The following is a 19,947-nucleotide window of genomic DNA, read 5'->3' on the forward strand; positions in this document are numbered from 1 at the left end:
AGGTATTGGATTTAAACTGCAAGGCTATAAACACATGGTTTCTGTCACTGAAAACTGGGAAACAGCTGTGCTTCTGTGTTGTTATGAGGCATCCCTCTTTCATCTTTTTTGTTTGTAAAATACTTGTCATATATTTTTACTGCAGTCCCAGTCCAATATACATACAAGGAAAATCATACAATAGAAATCAGTTTTACAGCCACACCATCAAAAACTTTTGGCAGCCGGTGGTATTTAAAGGGACAGTGATTAACACTGCAGCAGCAGCAGAATTTTTCCCATCACTTGGAGTCTTCAGCAGTGAACACACTGTGAGCCTTGAAAATCTACTTTTAAACCTCACTCCATTCCTGGGTGTGGGAATCCCTGGGAAACACTGTGATTTGTTTTATGTGCATGGACAGTTTAAGTCATTACCATCCCATGAGGTCCTGGGGAACTCTGGAAACCCACACAGAATGAAAGTAGGCTTCTTCAGAAATCAATTCAGAGCATCAAGGAGAGGCTGGTCACTGGAACACCTGCAGGACCTACAGCTAGCCCAGGAAGATCTCCCTTTTCATGCACAGCAGGCACATTCATGAGTCAGGGATCTGCAGCTCTTTATGTTCCCATAAGCATTTTGAAAACATTATTCCTGTTCTTCAGCATGCATAGCAAAACAAATCCAGAACTGGTACCTTGGTTTAGAGTAAAGAGATGTGTAATCTCCTACCTGTTCTGGGGGCATTTCACCAGGTAGTGCTTCACTGTTAAAGAAAAGAAAAAGACAGAAAATGTGGCTTATGATAGCTTATGAGTTTCAGATGGGCTCTGCAGACAGACCTGTGCTGCTGAGATGGTGGAGTTTCCAGGTTGTTACACTGGAAGAGCTAATGATAGTCACCATACATTGTATTGGGCTTTAAAATGCAGTCTGACTCAAAGACATAGCTGCTCTTGGGAGAGGGGAATGTGTTAAACGACACCAAAAATCTTCTGTGGAAATGCTGGGCAACACACATTCCAGTGGTCAGCCCAGCCAAAAGACAGCTTGCTAAGGAAAAGCACAGCAGGCCAGTAATTTTACTTCGAAGACTTTTATTTCCCTTGTGGTGCATGTATTTATTTCCAGAAGCCTGAAATAAACCATTCACCCACAGGAGCCACGACTGTTCCTAATGTAAGTCAGATTGTGGCCATAGGCATAAAGGGATCCCTTCTGGGATCACATCAGAGGTCCAGTCCAGCCACCATCCTGTCTCTGACAGCTGTGTGTGTGAACTGTGTAAATACTCCTACTTCGTATTCCTTTGAGTCAGTAGTTCTGAGTAAGGGCAGCTGCCCCCACTGCAGCCTTTTAGGAGCCAGGGTTATTAAGGTGCTCTTTTGTGGCTTTGTGGCTTCTATGCCTCTCTTAAAGGACAGGCTCTGGTTCTTCTGGTCAACCTACTGCCAATTTATATCTCAGAAGGATGAGAGAGCATCCCTGGGTCGTGATGTGAAGTTGAATGCAACACAGACATGCCCCTCCCTTGTCATTCTCTGTTCTTTAAAGGACCATGAAAACCAGACAATGGGGCACTCACATGACTATGCCCCTCTCTATGGGAAAGTATTTAATATTTGGACTTAGCTAAATTCTCCCATTATAAAAGAGCCTTACAGCTCCTAGGATGTGCATTTTGGTCCTAAGGAAATGGGTGCTGAGAGCACCAGGAGCTGGGATTAACACAGGGACAATGTTTAAGGCAGTCAAGGCAGTGCTTTGATCTACCTGTCAGGCCTTTATTAAATGTATAGGAGAAGAGTAGGCCTGATCCTTCAGGAGTAAGGGAATGCTCATGTACAGTGCTGACATGTTTTCAAGCACGCAAATATTCAGATATCTGGGTAGCAAAGAATGGCTTTAGCAGCTCAGAAGAACCTACTTTTTCTCTTTTGTATATCCTTTCTATATTGTATATTATTTCACTATTTAGCTGGTGTTGGTTCAGTGTAAATAGACCTTTCCTTCAAGCTGCTTGTATGCTCACAGCAGTAAATTGACAAAAAAGACCAAATTCCAACCCAATGTCTGCTCAAGAAAAACTGGGACACACCAGACTAGTGCTTGTGGCTTCAGGGTGACTCACCATGACCAACATACTTAAGTGTGGGTACTCCTTTGGCACAAAACCTTTGTCATCACTTAACAGGGTAGGAAGAATAACATCGATCTTGCTCCTTCCTCTTGGCAAGCAGAGTTGTTGGGTTCAGTTAGAATCACAGCTACTCTGCTAAGTGCACTACCAGGAAGATGGAGCCACAGCCTGAAATGTGTTTGTGGTCAGGCAAGGGCTTCTCTGTACATCTATTTCTGGCATACATGTCTTTTCACTTGTGTATCTGAGTCACTCATTCCTATGTGGGATCTGTGTAGGATGCAGAGGCAGCAAAGTCATGATTCTCTCCTGTCATTAACAAAGCAAGTCACTAACCAAACTCCTTCGGAAAGCTTCTGTTCAAAGGTGGTCCCTACACTCTCCTCTGACATGGAGGCTGCTAAGTGTGCTGCTGTCTCATCCTTGCAGCTTGTGTGAGGTCTCCAAATAAACCACTTTTAAACGGAAATGAAAGAAGAGCCTGCACTGTTACCCCACAGATCTGAAATAGCACTTCTGTTTACAACAACACGGCTTTGATGCAACCTCTGAGGCAAAGAATGAAATAGTAACCCTTGATCTTGAAATATTATTCTGAAAAGACAGATGTGAACATTGAAATGATGCTTTTGTTTCAGAAAATACTTCAAGTGAGAGAGTGCTAATAAAACCCCTCAAATTCCCAGGAATATTGACAGCTACTCAAGAAAGGAGAATAAAATACCAAAGTTAAGATTGCTTTGAAACCCTTCTACATGTTTGGAGAAACATGAATCATGCAAAATTTTAGCTTCTGGTCAGAATTGAACTTAATAATTCATCACTTGGTCTCCTTTGAAAGAAGATCCAATTACCTTCAACTTATGTTTGTGCAAAGGCAAAAGATTTTTGAAAAGTCCAGAGCAAATTTAAAGTTTTATTTCCTTCCTATTTAAAGGAAATAAAATGTCTTTGTTCTAATTTGGCTGGCAGAATTTTTTTCTTCCTACCAATTTTATCTGAAGTAACAATCAAGGCAAGGAAATATTTATTTTTCCTGCTTTCTCTGCATTTTCTTTTCCCCTCCCCCTGCCCCACTTCTTGTCAAGGGCTTTGTAGTCATGAGGAATGGCAATTTGCTCACCTGTGGATCTCTTCTTGTTCAGAAGTGACTGACAGAGAATGACAAGTGTAAAAAGGAGAACACTGATGATTCCTATGGAACACACAAACACTGCGTACACGTACAGATCTGAAACCCAAGCACAGATAATGGTCAGTGTTGCAGCTGATGCTTCATGATGATAGGGCAGAAAAAAGTTACAAGATCTAAACAGACTCTGGCCAGAGGATTTAGTGTAACAGTTCAGAAACAGTTTAACCCTCCTGAAACTTACCTATAGTATCCTGCTCAGTTTAAAATTTGATTGAAGTCTGCATAAATGCAAATACGTGTAACTGCACTTGAGTTGAGACTTTCAGGAGAAAACAAAGAACTGGTTTGGGTTTTGGGGATTTTTTGAGCAACAACTCAAAACCCAAAAGGACTTCAGTTGGGTTATTTCCCAGCTCAAACATCTGTACCTTTTTTTTTTGTGTGTGTAACAAAAGGAAACAAACACACAAATGATGAAACAAGTGGGGAGAGTGCTGAGTGACTGGGGAAGAAGGAAGAAAGTCTGCAATTGCTTCTTCTGCTGGCAGCACTGGCTTGAAATTTTTGTATGATTATTTTTTCTTTTTCAAACTACAGCCTTAGTCTCCCTTCATGGCTTTTATTGAGGTGTTGTGACATATTTCCAGCGGTTATTTTTCAATTGGCCATAACAGGCAAACAAGAAACTGAAGCTGGACTCTTCCATTCTCTTTTTCCCAGTACCCCTTGTACTTTTTGGGATGATTTCTCAGGCAAGGCTGGGTTTTCACAGAACTAGCAAAATTGGTCCTGATTTGGGGCACTTTAGTTGTCCCATCCATTGGACTAAACTAACAGCATGTATAAAAACAGTAGCAGTTAGATGTGTCTTTACCTTCAAAAAACTTCCAAGCTTCATGGTTTTTCTTGAAAGTGGGATGATCAGAAGATTTTGATGAAATCACTGGAAAAAAAAAAAAAAGAAGACATGACAAAAACTGGAAAATATGTGGCATAAAAAGTTTGAACCTCTTGAAGCAAATGTGTTCTGCCTTAGACTTCAGTGCCCCAAGACCTTGCTTCATCCAATTGCCTTTTGATGAAACAGTTCAGCTGCACAGAATTGTCCTCTCTGTTTCAGGAGGATGCATGACTGTCAATATCATTACAGCTGTACAGCCTAGAACCAGAATCCAAATTCTCTGACTGCTGAAACATTGTTCAAAACCCCCTCTTCTCTCCTCAGCCAGATTGTTTATGCATGCTGACACTTTTTATGACATCAGATTAGATGATGTCACTTATGCCAATTCCATGATTTTTCTTCCTCTAGCGATCACTGCAATGAAATGGGAGTCTGGTAATGTCCTCCGGATTGCCAGTGAGGTCTGAACCTCCAAGAGAGCTTCATGTGGCAAATCATCAGAAAACGAGTATCTTACTGGCAAAGGAATTCCTTAAAGAGTGCCCTGCAAGGATGTGAAGTGTGGAGCTAGATCAATGGATATACAGCTTTCAGGACTAATGAAATCTTCTCTTCAGTTGCGATGGGAAGCTCATCCTGAATATTTTAACAAATTACTCATTTGCTACATGGAAGCACGACATGTGCAGAGTTTTGGCAAGTATTTTGTGATAACTTCCCTGAAAAAAAGGCTTTTGTTCATTTTGGGAAAAAAATAATCTTGGATTCCTATATCTTGCAACATTTTTACTATTAGAAAGTACCACATGCAACTAATACTTAAGAACTCAGACCTTCTTCTATGGGAAATTTTCTTAAATAAACTTCCCAACAAGACAGATTGTTGTGATCATCTACTTGTTTTTGTGGTTCATGCCATGGGATTATAGTTGGACTGCCTAATTTTCTATGTTTGACCTCCTATAAGTAGTCTCTTCTCCTGGACTGTAAACCATTTGGAACATGTATTGCTCCTCCTAAGAGATGTGCAGTATCATGAGGGATTGCCTGATTGTAAATGATGTTTTTGGGGTGCTGAATACTGTTCTGAGAAGAATACTGATTATTTTGAGTTTTCTGATAGGGAGTAGAAGAACCATCTTACTGATTTTTATTTTTTTTTTGTCTCTGATAAACAAGTTTCTTGGTGTATTCTCTCCTATAATTAACTTGGTTTTAGGTTGATATTGATGACACTGAAGTCCAGGAAAGAAGGAGATGCATTTAATGAGAATATGGGAGAAGGAGAAAAGGGTGACCTTATCTTTGACAGAAGACACTGCATGGCTGGATTAGGAGACACTTGGCAACATTGGCACATGATTTTTGTTGGTTTTACTAACAAGATATAACAGTACCGTTCTTATAAATGCTATCTGATGTCTTGTATTCACAACACTGAAAGGGGCAAACTGCAACAGTTCAAATTTCAGGTGGACCTTCTGAAAACACTACAGAGTTGCTGTAGTTGACATGAGTGCAGAGACAGAAACTGTAAGGACTCCATCTCCACAACAGGGCTTCTTTTCCAAAGAAATGTATTTTTTCCCTAAAGGAGAAGCCAGATATGTAGCTAAAATTTAACTGTCATCATTACACAGTAAGGAATTATAGCCTGTAACTCAATTAATTTTTCTGTAAGTCCAATATGTGTATTTGTACAAATTTGTGTTGCAACAAAATGTATTTGAAACTTTTTAATGGCCTGTGCAAATTTACATGAACAAACTTGCTAGCAAATAACAAAATCTGGATATAAATGAATAGCAGTAGATACTACAGATCCAGCTGTCAACTTGCTTCAAGATCAAGTCATATTTTGAAGCAGCAGAAATATCCTTTTCTCCCTAGAAATCTGTGTCTTGCACAGTAACCTCCTCTTCCTGTGTGAATAAATAATAAAAAATAAAGGACTGTTCTATTTCTGCCTCTGCTTGATAGGCAAAGTTTTAAGAAATTTGCCTGGTGCTTTAGCCTAAAGATACTATTTTGAATTTGGGCAAAATTCAAAATGGAACAAAATGTTAGGCAACACAACAACAGTGATGTGATGGAACTCTGGTACCTTATTTGATAAAGCACAAGCAGTACAACTTAAGTATCCAAATGCTTCAGGCAATTTGTATTGCTCCTTTTGTTGCATCCTGGGTCTAACTGTAATATAAGTAAATCCCTTTGCAATAAAAAGTGTAACTGATCATAATATAAAATACAAAATGTGTTTGGAATAAAATTTCCTTGAAAAGCCCAAGTGTTACTGTTGGGAAAACTGGAAACTTTGTCAGTACTTGGAAAAGAGTTACCTTCCCTCTCAAATGCAGCAAGTACCATACACTCAGGGTGCATTATGCTAGCAAAGGTGGTCCTTCGTTTCCAGTCATGAGGCTTTAAGTGGTAAAACAGTCGCTAAGGCATTTAAAGATATGCAATATTTCAGGTATCTTTTGGTATCTTTAATCTGGATTTTGAATTAGAATAAATATGCTTTTAAGCGGCCAAGGTGGTTGTGGTGTTTGCCTCAGATCCCCACAGGGTGTCTACAACTCTCTACAGGCTGGCCAGCCTTCCTCGCTTGCCTCAGGATTCCTGCTCTGCTTTGGGTCATTTGAAGTGGAGAGCAGCAATACAGCTGAGCAGACAGTGTGAAAATGATGAAGTCATGAGGTCTCAAATCCCTATTCTGATTATATATTCATGACTCATACTAGAAGTCTGGGGGAAAATATTATTTAAGAATTGGACTGAAAAATTACAGATTCCCTTCTTTCCAATTCAACTTCATTGATCTTAACTCCATAGTTTAGCTGTAAAAAGTAATGAGAAGTTTCAGTGTTATAATTAGCAAGAGTGTGAGAAGCTAAGAAAGATGTGTAGTGTCTCTTTGTGAGGAGGTGTATGACAGGTGGCATGATAATATTTTATACTGCTTTTTCTTTTTGCTGCCACTTACTTGGAACATTCCATTCCCTCTCCAAGAACTCTGGACAAATCCATATGTTTCACTACAGGCATTTAGGATCTTACATCATTGAAAGAGAAAACACTCTACACTGCTTTCTGGCATTATCTTCAGAGTTATCCCTGTGAGAAATAAACTTTTCTGTCTATAAAGACACAAGCAGGGGGGTAGTTTGCCAGATAGCACTGATGGCACAGCTGCTAAACAAAACTACCTCTTCAAAGGAGTCTGTTCTCAAAATCCATCTTCACTCATCTCTGAAAGTGTTGGTGTGGTGGCATAAAGTTTGAGCTAATCCATCCCAAAGAGATGGCTTGTTTTCAGCTTGGTTCCTGTCTGCCACTTGTTGCTGGTAACTTTATCCAAAGTTCAATACCAGCAGGCTGGCCATTGCTTTTCTAGCTCTGCTTTCTGGCTGCAAATGGTCTAAACAAAAGTACTGAAGTAATAGTGGAAGTGCTACTTACCAAATGCTGCTAGACAAGAACTGAGAGCAAGGGAAACACCAAGAGAGAGGCAAAACATAAACTGAGTATTAGGTTTTCTTCTCCTATCCACAGATTAGACAAATATACTCATATATATATATATATATATATATATATACACAAATACTCAAAAATAATCTAAGTTCAAATGTCTTATGGATGAATTTATAAGAAATAAGAAAGGCATCACAGAACAAGAAATTATAGACTTGAGATCAGTAATCACTCACCTCTTATTTCAGTAGCTGCTGTACCATTTGACCATGCTGTCCACTTATTTCTGTGTTTGCCAATTTCCTGTACTTTGCATATATAATGTCCTTGATCTGTTTGCTGGAGGCTTAAAATAAGAAATTTGTACAGAGTTCCATGTTTCTCTTTAAGAAGATGAAGTCTTTGCTTGTGAAAATGCTGACTGTAATTTCCATAATACTGGACAGATCCAAACTTTGTCATTTTGATCATCAGATGCTCCTGGGTAGGTGATGCAGCGAAGACCCACCGCACAGCCAGCAAATTGTCTGTCTTTCTCTTTTGAGAAATGTGGCAGTAAAGGGTAGCATTATCCCCCTCAGAGAATTGCACTCTTGGTCCAGGAGAGACTGTCACATTTAAAGCCTCACAAGCATCTGTAAAGGAAAGAAAAGATAGTGAGAATCCTCTTTACTGGCACAACAGCACCACAATCTGTCCCAGCGTGCAAGCCCATGTAAACTGATGGTATCTGTTTTGTGCACAGCAATTTAATGACCCTGTAGAACCTGACATCATCTGCCTCTCTCATGGCACGAGGCCCTCCTTTAGGTGAGTCTGCTCACAGCATTGTTTCTGTCACTAATCAGTAACCTAGAGCTGACATGCAGACCTTGCAGCCATCACAGGACCAACTTTACGTAATCTTTTATCAGTGTGAACAGTTTTGGAAAGCTGTTCTGTGACCAGATCTTCTGATGGATTGAATCCTTCTTAGGACTTCCAGCCTAAATGGTTTCAATAGCCAGTTTATGCTCATTTGTTCCTGTGCCAGCTTTAAGCTTAAAATAGCATTTTCTTCTCTAGAGCTTACTTCCTGACCCCATATACAAAGCAATTGTCTGGCCTCAGCCTTCGCTTTGTTGCACTAAAGAAGACAAGCTCTGTTAGCGTCCTCTAGTAAAGTACTGTCTTCCCTATTCACCCTAACAGCCCTTCTCTGCATTGGTTACAGCTTAGATTTTAGGTTTGATTGTAATTAATTTATTATTTTTCCTATAAAGGACTGCAGACACGGGCAGTATCTGGAAAGAAATTCTCCAATGTCCTATGGAATACTCACAGTACTTCTCAGATTTGACTAGGATATACCTTGCCTGGTATATCCCAGAATTATCTTGTCCTTTTTCATAATACTTTCATATGTGATTATGTTTCAGATTATAAATAAATAGCATACTTGTGTGTTTTCCCTTCTTTGTCATTTGTGGTTCAGTTACCAGTGTATCAAGAAATTCTTACTAATCCCCAAGAATGCGACTTTGCAGTACTAACTTCTGTTCCACTTCTGTTACCCATCCTCAGTTTTTCCTATGTGCTGTCCTTGCCTTATGCTAATTTAATAAGGCTACAATTTCAATGTGCATGCTCCTGTCTACTTCTTTCAGACATCATTTGTGCAGACCTTACATCATACTGTTCCCTGGATTATCCCTGGAAGACCACTGAATTCTCTATATCCTACAGTTACCCATGTTCTCTGTTTTAAGTAATATTCTCCTTGTCATAATCAAATGGTCATCTCAAACCTGGGTTAAATCCATCAGATTAGTTTTTCTGACTACAAATTCAAGTTTATCTGACATTATTTGCTTGACAAAATATGACATGAGATTGTATCAGGACAAATGATTATTCCATTGTTCCAATAATTTCTGATTCTTGTCTTTAATGTTCTTCATCCTATACCATCACATAGACCAGGTCTTTGTCTCTTAGCTTTACTTCTAATAATAGCCAGTATAGGTGAAGGCTGAAAAAAGCGTCCATAGCTGTTCATTAGAGGAAGATTTCCCTTTCCTGACCTAACTGATTTATACTGGACTGGTTTTTTGAGGCATGGGACTCAAGACTCATTCCCTTCCTACTGCACATTAAGAACGTCCTGATTAGTCATATCAGAGAGTGATCTATTTTTGACCAATGGTGTATTGTGGCAACGTGTTCCCCAAATGACTTGTGATGTGTAAACCACCAGTCTGAGGGCATCCACTAGAGAGAGAACCATATTCCAGCAGTGAGCAAGCACTCCCTGCAATGAATCTGCAAAGCATGAAATGTCCTCTAAACTGTGAACTTCCTGTTATGTGAATACCGTACTGCACTCAAATACTAATGAGAATTGCAACTCTGGGAGAATGATTTTTCATTTCTGGACACTTTTCTAGCACATCAGCAAGGAACATTTTAACAAAGGGGATGAGCGTTTTGGCAGAGACTATTGTCTGACATCAGCTCCTGAAACACAAACATATATTTATCTTCAAAATAAGCAAGTAAAGTATTCCCATTCTATTTCTGAAGGAGTTCTGGAGACAGAGACACTGGTTTTATAGTCCCAGTGAAGCAGTGAAATGAAGTAGTGAATTATATCACCTTACTTACAGCAAATCCACTAAATTAAAGAAGTTGTATTGCAACTGTTTGAGAAGAATTCTGAAAATTAATAGTATGAAAAATTATTTTGTGCCACGTCAGTCAAAATCTCTACTGAATTGCATGTTTATTCCAATAGACGTCACTTTTTTGTTATGGAGAAAATATTTCGTATATAGAAGAGTTTGGCTTTTTTAAAAAAAAATCTTGAAGAAACTACAGCTAAGTGTGGATGAGGTTATTGATAAAGTTATTTGTGCGTTATGTTTGTGTCTGCAATTCACGTAAATGCCAAAGAAAGGTTATTTTGGATTGTAGAAAGCATAAGTAAGTAGCACAGGACTTTGAAATTTAAAATGAAGGCTGAATCCCACCAAAAGCTTTCCAGGTATGAAACTTCAGTTATTACTCTGTGGACTTACTGGCCTTGGTGTTTTACTGGCAGAAGGGAAGCCAGTAAATGGCTGTCTCTGCCAGCAAAATAAGATTAAATTTTGAAGGTTGTGTTGCTTAGTAAATAAGGATTAACTTTGAAATTTTCAACACTTTTTGGGGTCCTCAAATGTACTTAGGCAATAAATGTTTAATAAATCATTTATAAAATTATGGTTTGGGTACATGAAGAACAGAGATATTTTTTTTCTACTGAAATTATGAACATGTCGTGAAAACTGTGAAGAAAAACAATTATGTCATTTTCCTGACATGTGAACATATTTTTTGAAAAATCTGGCTAGGAGTAATCGTGAAACAGAGTCCCAAAATAAAAGGCAAAAAACTCAGTGCTTAATTCCAAACTAGGCCGAACATAGTGCCAAGAAGTACCCAAGAGAAAATACAAAGGAAGTCAGATATGGTGATGATGGAAGCCTCTGTGAGAAGATAAAGCAGCATTGTACACGGAGACTCTGATCCCTTTCTAGCTGTTCACATTCATACAAACATTATTGGTTATTTTATACCTAAGGCTTCTACTTTTCCTCTGGGGACATGCCTTTTTATAGGGACATATCAAATTTTGCATCCTTCATATTTCTGATCAATGGGAACCTATCTCCTCATCTTCCTTCTGTGGCTCCCATTGGTGCAGCTGCACAAGTACAGCATTGGGGAAAGTTTTGGAAATCTCATTCTGCTTTTATCATGGTATCAGCTCATGTTGAACAGGTTCGGGTGATGCTTTATATAAAGCAGAAAAACAGTATCCATTTGACTTTATCCTCCTAATGCCACTGGACAAGGAACAATGGATTTTGAAGGAAAGAGTTCATTTACCTCCTCCTATGTGGAAAGGAAAACCCTCATTCAAGGCTCTCAGACACTAGTGGACATGTTCCTCCTGTCTTTAGCAGGCACTGGTCAGCCCCAACATGAGGTTTACTCTTGTAATGGGCTCCTTGCCAAGAGGAGGAGACTTCACAACTTAAGAGCAGGCTTGTGTGCCACCATAGCACTGAATTTCTAGACTTCAGATTGCTGTTTGAAGTGAGGAATCACTGTTTATCTTCTTCTGCCTTCCCAGCATAGTACGATGTAGCTGCTCAGGTGGAGCTCACCACAAGAGTTTCAGTCTTATTTCTGCTTGAAAAGGGAAATTACTTATAGGAAGGGGGAGGAGAGAGAGAGTCAGAGACTCGGTCATTTATTTGCAGCATGCTTAACCATCAAACTTCTCTCCTTTTTGCAATAAGCTTGCTGAGTTGCTCCCATCCCTACATTTTAGCTGTGTGCTTCTCTGGTATGTTCCACCAGCATGCGTCAGTAGCCTTTGGGGAGTCAGGAAAGGTGACTACTGCCTAAGCTCTGTTTTAAAAAATCCCACTTTGAAAATAGCTCACATCTGCTTACACCAGTTCAAGAATTAGCCAGATTTAGACTTTGCTGTCTGCCATATTACACAACAAAACACTTTGACAGCACTGTCAGGAGTACCAAACTATACTTCTAGCACCCAGAAACTTGTTTATGCCAGGACCTCTTCCCTCTGTCTGTGCTGGAACAGTGCCAAAGGACTTACAGTGGCCACTGGGTCCTTACATGTGGTAAGCAGTTTCAGCATGGCTGTGGTTTTGTGGGAGAGCCCCAGCTAGATCAGTTGAGATCAGAGTGGAGCTGTTCCTGTGCACAACTGCTCACAGCCCAGGGTCAGTGCTGTACACGGGCCTCTCTTCCCTCCTCCACGGAGACAACAGGCAGAATCCACATCCCAACCTCCAGTGCTGCAAGAACTGACAGCTGGGGGACTGGGATATCTGGGGGACTAGAGGGGCATGCAACTAGGGTGGCTACCTTCTGATCTCAGCTTTGCATGACCAGAAGCATATAAAGGGATGGCTTTTATCTGTGCTGTAGTTTGTTCAGTGAAGCTATGCTACTGTCAAAGCCTGCTTTAGTTTGATTTCTTTACAGTTAAAAAGAGCAGATGAATCAGGAAGAAGCAAAGCTCTTTGTTTAAATGAAAATAATTAGGAGCTGGCTAGCAAGAGCACCAAAACACAACCAGCTGCTTGCAGTTGAACAGACCTGTCTGCAAGTTTCACAAGTCAGAGGCTGCCCCTCAGAGAAAGCTTCTGCACTGACCAATGATGGATTTGAACCAAAACTCTGCCTCCACCATCTCATGCCCTTCTGCAGTGGAGTTCAAATTAGACTCTTTCATCAGCCTTGAATGAGCTAGGCATCCTCACTCCTATGAGCCCACTGCACCTGGAAGTTCAGATCCCGACTCTGGGTCTGTTCTGCAGTTTCAGGACACACAACGCTGTCCAATATACCTCTTTTTTGGAGGCACAAAGGTCTTAAAGGGAGGACGCTTTTTACAAGTGACCCACAGGTTCCATTTCCACCTGATGCAGGATCGGGGCACCTGCGGAAAAAGCAATCCCAAATCTCCTTTTGCTTCGGCTTTGCCTGGCACAGAAGACGGCCGAGGACTATTTCCATGAACTTGCATGGGAAGGGCTTACTTTTCTAGAAAGGACCCGACAGCTGTGAAGAAGCTGCTGCCGGGAGCCGGGGCAGGGCCGGCGGAGCGGGGCCGGGACCGGGCGGCCGGAGGGGCTCCCCGGGTGCCTGCCCCGAGCTCCGGCCCAGCGCCCGTCCCGCCCGAGCGCGGCGCCGAGGGACCCGGCCCGCCGAGGGACCCGGCCCGCCGAGGGACCCGGCCCGCCGAGGGACCCGGCCCGCCGAGGGACCCGGCCCGCCGAGGGGCCCCGCCCGCCGAGGGACCCGGCCCGCCGAGGGACCCGGCCCGCCGAGGGACCCGGCCCGCCGAGGGACCCGGCCCGCCGAGGGACCCGGCCCGCCGAGGGACCCGGACCCGCTCGGCACTGCCCGGCGGGGGCGGCCCGGGCGGGGGGCTGCCCGAGCCGGGGGCTGCCCGAGGAGGAGGCCCAGGGGAGGGGTCGGGTCCCGCTGGGCGCTGGCCCCGCGGTGCCGCTTACCTGGGGCCGAGGCCGTGGCCAGCAGGGCGGCCAGCGCCGTAGCCAGGAGGCGCATGGCCCGCGGGGCGCCGCGTCCCGTCCGTCCCCCTCTGCCGAGCTGCCTCCCTCCTCTCCTCCCCGGCCTCTCGCCTCCTCCCCGCCCGGTCCTCCCTTCTCCCCTTGCTTTTCATCTCCTCCCCTTTCTCCTCCTTTTTTCTTTTTTTTTTTTTTTTTCCGCTTTCTTCCTTCCCTCCCTACTCCTTCGCGTTGCCCAGCGTCCTGCCCCCCTTCAACTCCGCTTCTTCTCGCCCTGTCGTTTCTGTGCACACCATGCCTGTAGGGTGGCATTAGGGCTAGACAGGGATGCTCCATCTCTATCTTCCGCGATCCTCTCTGCGCGCACACGCACCCTTGCCCAAAGGACGCGGGTCTGTGTCGATGGGAAATGAGAAACTCCCTCCCTCCCTGAGTACAGAAAACCTCTGTACGAGCAGGTGAGGCAGCCCGGCAGCTGGAGGCTGTGGGGTAGGTTGCTGGCATGCGGAAGGCTGTATTAGGCATCCTCTCAGGTGTCCTGGATGTGTTGGCAATTTTGAAGGTCCTCATGCCCATTCCACTTATCCCATTCCATAACTAGAACAGGACCACCATTCCCTGGCAGTTCTAGTTAACATTATCTCCCATCCCGTGGGTTCAGGTGGTGGCAGCCTGGGGACAAGGAGGTCTGGCAGACAGGAGTAGCCCATCAGCAGGCATGGGGATGAATGCTGTCGGCATTTAGGACACCTGTGCCAAGACATTGCATACAGCGCTCTGATGTTTGCCCTCTGCTGTGACAGCACCTACTGATCACTGACAATCAACCTCTAAAACCATCCTGAATTAACTGATATAGTAGCTTAAGGTGCATCACCCCAAGGTTACTGTCCTTGTCTTCACAAGTGGTACTACAGTGCTAGGCCAGAATGGACAAGGGAAGTTGGCACCTTGCAGTCCATTCCTGCCTTTCCCCTGTGCTACTTCTGAGGTGTTTATCACTTGAAATCACTACAAATCTCCCCAGAAATTGGTTTAATACTTCTGCCAACAGGTATGATGGGTTATATATTCAGGTTGCATGAAGTATGGATGATACAAACACATTGGCATTCCTGCTTCCCTGGATAGGGCAATTAGTACAGATGTAACTACTCCACCCCTCTCTTAGTAATCACTTAGACAGGATAATACATGTCTGCTTTTAAGCATCACAGATAATTTAGCATGTGCTAAATCTGATTCTTATGAGACTGAAAACTGCCTTTAAAATCTTGTAATTTGCTTCCTCCAGGGAGAGACTTTTGTGTCCACGCAGCAAACACTTCTCACAAGAGAGTGACAGGTCTGGATTATGCACAGAGTGATCAGCAGACTTGAGGAAGCAGAAGAAGTTTCTAAAATTTATACTGCCTGTGGAGGTAATTAAAATTTGTAGATTCAAATCTACTCCTTTAACACAGCAAAGGGAAATCGTATCAAAATTAGCTAATTCAAAAACAAACAGACAAACTCACCAAAAACATTCTACCAGCAATTATGTAATTCGATGGTCCTGATGCAAACTCCATTTCAGGAAGTCCTTGGACAGCTATAAGAGAGGAAACCAGGGATGACTGATTTTGCTTACCCTTATTCTTATTCTTAAAGGGATATTTATTCTAAATTTCCAAAGGTTACTTTTAAAAGTGGTCTAGGCTGAAACTCTTTTTTACTTGTCATTGCATAAATGAGCTCAGGTGATTCTGCCCTTTTAGGTTTTTTGCTAAGGGAGAGCTTTTCTTTGCACAGCTAGAACAGGACCTGTAGATCTGTGTACAGGTCTCTCTCTTGTTCTCTCTGAATTGTACTGACAGCAGCACTCATCAGGCAACCCAACACCTAACACACCTGAGTAAATCTACACTGTGCCAACCTCTTAGGATATACTCGTGGGCCAGACAGCACTAGTCAGGCTAGTGAGCTGTGGACAAACATAAACTTCTGACCTCCTATCTTCCCAGGCTTGATGCTGATTTGTTGGATGACTTTTTATAAATCAGTTCTCACCTCTGGGCTGCAGGTGGGTGAAATGCAACCTTCCTTTGTCCCTCTGTTGGAAGGGTTTGCTACTGGAACTGGGGCAACCAGCATGAAAGGTGGCAATTGTATGATTTGTCTTTCTTTGCTCTTAAAATCTTACATGCCTTCCACCCATTTGTTGCTGCTGAGATGTTTCTGCTTTTGTAAAATGTTTTTTCAAGATTTTTGATATCTCTTACCTGATACCATCATAGTTTACCCATGCACCAAAAATCCCAAAGGTCAGATGAACATGCAGTACAGTTTTACATGCAATACTTTTTCCCCACCAGGCACAGCTCTCTCTGTAAGACAGTGTACCTCCCTTTGCTGCTCTGGAAGTGTGCTGACGCACGCGAGTGGAGCCTCTGACCCGCAGGATATGGCTTTCTCAGCTCTGGCAGCACGTATGTGGCCTCGTTTCCTGCTGAATGGGTCTGCTCTGAGGAGAAAAAGTGCTTAATCAGCACTCCTGTGCAGCTGACACAGCACAGACTGACTGTTTGCAGAGCCTGGAGCCCCTCTCTCCCCAGGGCAGTGTTATTGAAATCATCAGCTTTAGCCGCTCGGGGTGAGACCTGCTGTGCAAATCCTCTTTGCCTCTCTGCAAAGTCACATCTGTCAGGAGAGGTAACCATAGCCTCTTGGCTTTTGCTGTCCTGTCCTCCCTCTCTTGTTCTTAGCCTGCTTTCTTTCTTTGAAAGGTCTTACTTGCATTCCCAAATGTGTCTCCAGAATGTGCTGCAGGATTCTGTGAGCAGGACTGTGGCTTGCCCTTACAGTAGTGTTGCAGTGTGGCAGAGGGACATGGTGCAACTCACACTGGGCTGCTTTGGCTGGGCTCTAGCATGGAAAAAAGGTTTTCTAAAGGCTGCAGCTCTCACCATGTGTTGATGGGCTGGGGTGGGCTGCCTGCTCTCATACCCAATATGCTGTTAGGGAGAGCTATGCATGTTCTGAGTGATGTATGGGAGTTTGCTCCCCACCTGCAGCAATAAACTGTCTCTGAACTTTTCATCTTTCACCTGGGCATCTTCTTTCAGGGCAACTACAGCTTATCACCCTTCCACATCTCATGCAGGTAGTGTGCAAAGATGCTCTCTGCCTGTCTGGAACCTACCATCAGATACATTAATTATGGCCGGGTCTTTTTCAGAATCCAGTAGTTGGTAGCTCCCATGGCCCAAGGAATCCTAATTAATAATGAATGTTCAGTGATCAGAGATGGATAAGATCCAAACTGATTCAATGCTGCCAAGCATGAAAGGTGTTTGTACCTGTATCCAGACTTTCCTATTCCTTTAATGGGCCAAGTTACCTTGCAACTGTATCAATCCAGAACTTCTGAACAACGTGGAAAACCATGCTACTGTTATTTTTCTATGGTTATTTGGTGGATCAGCATGTGGAAAATACTGTTTTGTGAACCCAGCTTCTTGTCAACAGAAAAAACATTATGTAAGAGCTTCAAAATTATAAGCATCATGCTTTTTAGCTGTCAGAACATCATGCAATGTTTACATGGTGTTTGGGGCTTTGATCTTATTTTTTCTTCTGGCCATTTATTTCTCATTGATTGGAAAATATCTAGATGGATAGGTTGATGTTGTTAACTGCAGATTTCCTTACCCCTGTGTCAGGTGTCCTTTCATTCCCTTTTCCTTTTTTCTTTCAGCAACTTCATCAGGGATCAGGGATCATTTCAGAATGAATGATACTGATGTATCTGGGAAGGATCTGAGGTTTTGTGGCTGTTGTGCAGCCACACTTTCATGGAGAAGTTAAATCCTTACTATTGATGCTGTAATGTATTTTTCATTTTCTTTCTTCAAATAAGAGCTCATTTCACTTTGGTACAGAAAACTTGCTTTTGTTATTACTTTCATGGTTATGTTTGGGACTGACAAAAGCACAGGGGATTTAGTAAGTTTTTCTTAGCTTTTGCTTCAAGTTTGATCATCCCAATTCTCAGGGCACTGCTAATCCTGAGAAAAAATGAGACCTGTAGGTGTTTTGCAAAGGTGCTTAGAGGCTCTGTCACATATACTTCGTTCTGTCACATATACTTCCTCCATAGTTAGGTGTGTGCAAGAGTTGAAGAGTCTTACATGATTGTCATGTACAAAGACACAGCTCCAGCTTCATATAGTTGTATATAGCAGTGTCAGCTTCATCAAGTGGCAGTGTCATTTGGGAATGATTAAAAAGTCCATTGCTGCTCCAGTTCTGTTCTCCAGAAATATTAAAATATCAATTTTAGCTGACCATATTTCTGGCAGTTGGTGAACAAATGTCATGATAAGATGGATTTCAAAGGCTTTTCAGTGCATTGGTATGTTCTGGCTATGCATTCTCATTAGGCACCTGTCCTAGTTAGAACATTACTGACAGGACTGCAAGCTACCCCTGTGAGGCTGCTGATCCTACTCTGCTCAGCTCAGAAAGAGCACGGACTCCAGAACCACCCAGTCAGTGAGAGCTGACCTGACAATGCACTGTGATATCTCCTGTTCTGACTTGCCTTCCTCCCCAAATAAGTATTGCACACAGGTTTGGGGAAGGACAAGTCTCTGAAAGACTGTGGGATATGGTTTATCTCTGAAGTCACATGTTTGATGTAATTCAATCTATGCTTTCTACACAACCTGTGCTGGCACCGTATTTTATATGGACTTTGTGTCCATAATTTGTCTCCAGACCTTCTTTCTAAGGGACTGACTGATCTAAAGATGACTCTACTGAAACAAAGCAATGATCCTTCTGGTTCAGTGCCCTTTTTCTGACTGTAGCTGGAATAAACAAATACTTAAGGGCAGGGCAAAAACACAGTACTGTATTCCCAGGAGACTTTTCCAGCTTCACATGGTTTGCAGCGTGTGCTGTCTCAGCAAGATATGTCAGAGCCTCACTGATCAGACCCAACCACTCAATGTGCTTCTCTGTCACTTAGCTCTGTGCTGAGGAGACAGAAGTTTTCCAGTGCATCCCTCCTCTGTGGACAGGGTGGCTGTGTGGCTCCCACAGTGCCAGAGGTGGTTTCTGATAGAATAAAGCTTGATGGGAGAGAGAACATTTTAAGGTGAAGCTGATCATGAAACAATCACTGTACCCACATAGGGACATTCAAACAGCTGCTACATGGCTCTTGGAAAGTGACACCACAAAAGCAGTCAACTAAAGTCAGAAGGTGTAATGTACTTGTCTCAGATTTTTGGGATTTTGCTTGGATTTATTGTTTTCGAACATCACTTCAACAAACTTTCCAAAGTAGCACATTTAGCCTTGGTGTGTCTTAAGAATAAATGCTTCCACATAAATTTTTTGACCTACCTGCTGCTGTTCAGAAACCAGAAATATTACCAAAAATGCATCCCTTCCCCCTTCCTGATATTTCTGATCTGCCCTTACCCAGTCACCTGGATTGAGAAAAATTAAAGCAGTGTCCAAGCAGAGAATTGAATGGTTGTGGAATGCAAGATTTGGGTGAAGGTGAATTAAAGGGAAGAATGTTGGACTCAATGAGGTCCAAAGAGCTCTTCTAGACTTGGTTGTTTTTGAGACCACTTTATGCTTTCAGTTTGTTTTCTCCTTAAGCAGAAATACTTGAACACACCACAGAAAAAAAAACATTTCAGGTCTTCACATCCCAAGGAATAACAACATTTTCTCTCTGACCTACTTTGTCCTTCTTGGGCACAAATAGAATCTTGCCCTCTGATCTCCATTTTCTACTGTGTCCACTAAGAGTTTCTTCTATTTCTGCTTTTCTTAAGGATAATAAATCCTTGATGAAATTTCTTATTTGGATAATAAATGCTGTTACTCTGAGTTTTGAGTTTTTTAAAACATTCCAAGCTGAAAACAAAATACCCACGCACATACTCACAGCACAAAGTTTGTTGTCAGAAAAGCAGGGAATCCTTCCCTAACCTCAGGAATGTCCCTGGAAGATGTGCTGCACTTTTGCTCTGTTGTCAGGAATGGTGTCACTACACTTTGGTAGATGCTAATTTTAAAACAGATTCTTTAAACTTAAAAACAGTAAAAGCCTACTGCTTCTTAAGGAATTCTTCCAGTAAATGCATTTATCAGAGACAGTTTAATCGGGGAACTTCAGCCAAATTTTGTGTGCTGCATAGGTTTGAATAGTGG

The 19,947-nt window shown here is 42.4% G+C and overlaps 1 protein-coding gene across 2 annotated transcripts in view; it reads right to left on the minus strand.

The window, feature by feature from the left end:
- The window catches only part of VSTM4 (V-set and transmembrane domain containing 4), a 31,495-nt gene extending 17,654 nt beyond the window's left edge, over positions 1-13,841 (minus strand). For both annotated transcript variants that reach the window (XM_005520589.3, XM_014250565.2), the window contains exons 1-5: positions 13,720-13,841; positions 7,879-8,277; positions 4,133-4,201; positions 3,247-3,354; positions 716-749 (exon numbers count right to left, since the gene is read on the minus strand). In XM_005520589.3, coding sequence (XP_005520646.1) covers positions 716-749; positions 3,247-3,354; positions 4,133-4,201; positions 7,879-8,277; positions 13,720-13,774 — 665 coding nt within the window. In that variant the 5' untranslated portion in view covers positions 13,775-13,841. The remainder of the gene's footprint in view (positions 1-715; positions 750-3,246; positions 3,355-4,132; positions 4,202-7,878; positions 8,278-13,719) is intronic.
- Between the last annotated feature and the right edge of the window lie 6,106 nt (positions 13,842-19,947).

This window comes from Pseudopodoces humilis, chromosome 9 (genome assembly GCF_049639895.1).
Source record: "Pseudopodoces humilis isolate 2021_Gansu_Grassland_sample_001 chromosome 9, ASM4963989v1, whole genome shotgun sequence".
In the NCBI taxonomy this organism is placed as follows: Eukaryota; Metazoa; Chordata; class Aves; order Passeriformes; family Paridae; genus Pseudopodoces; species Pseudopodoces humilis.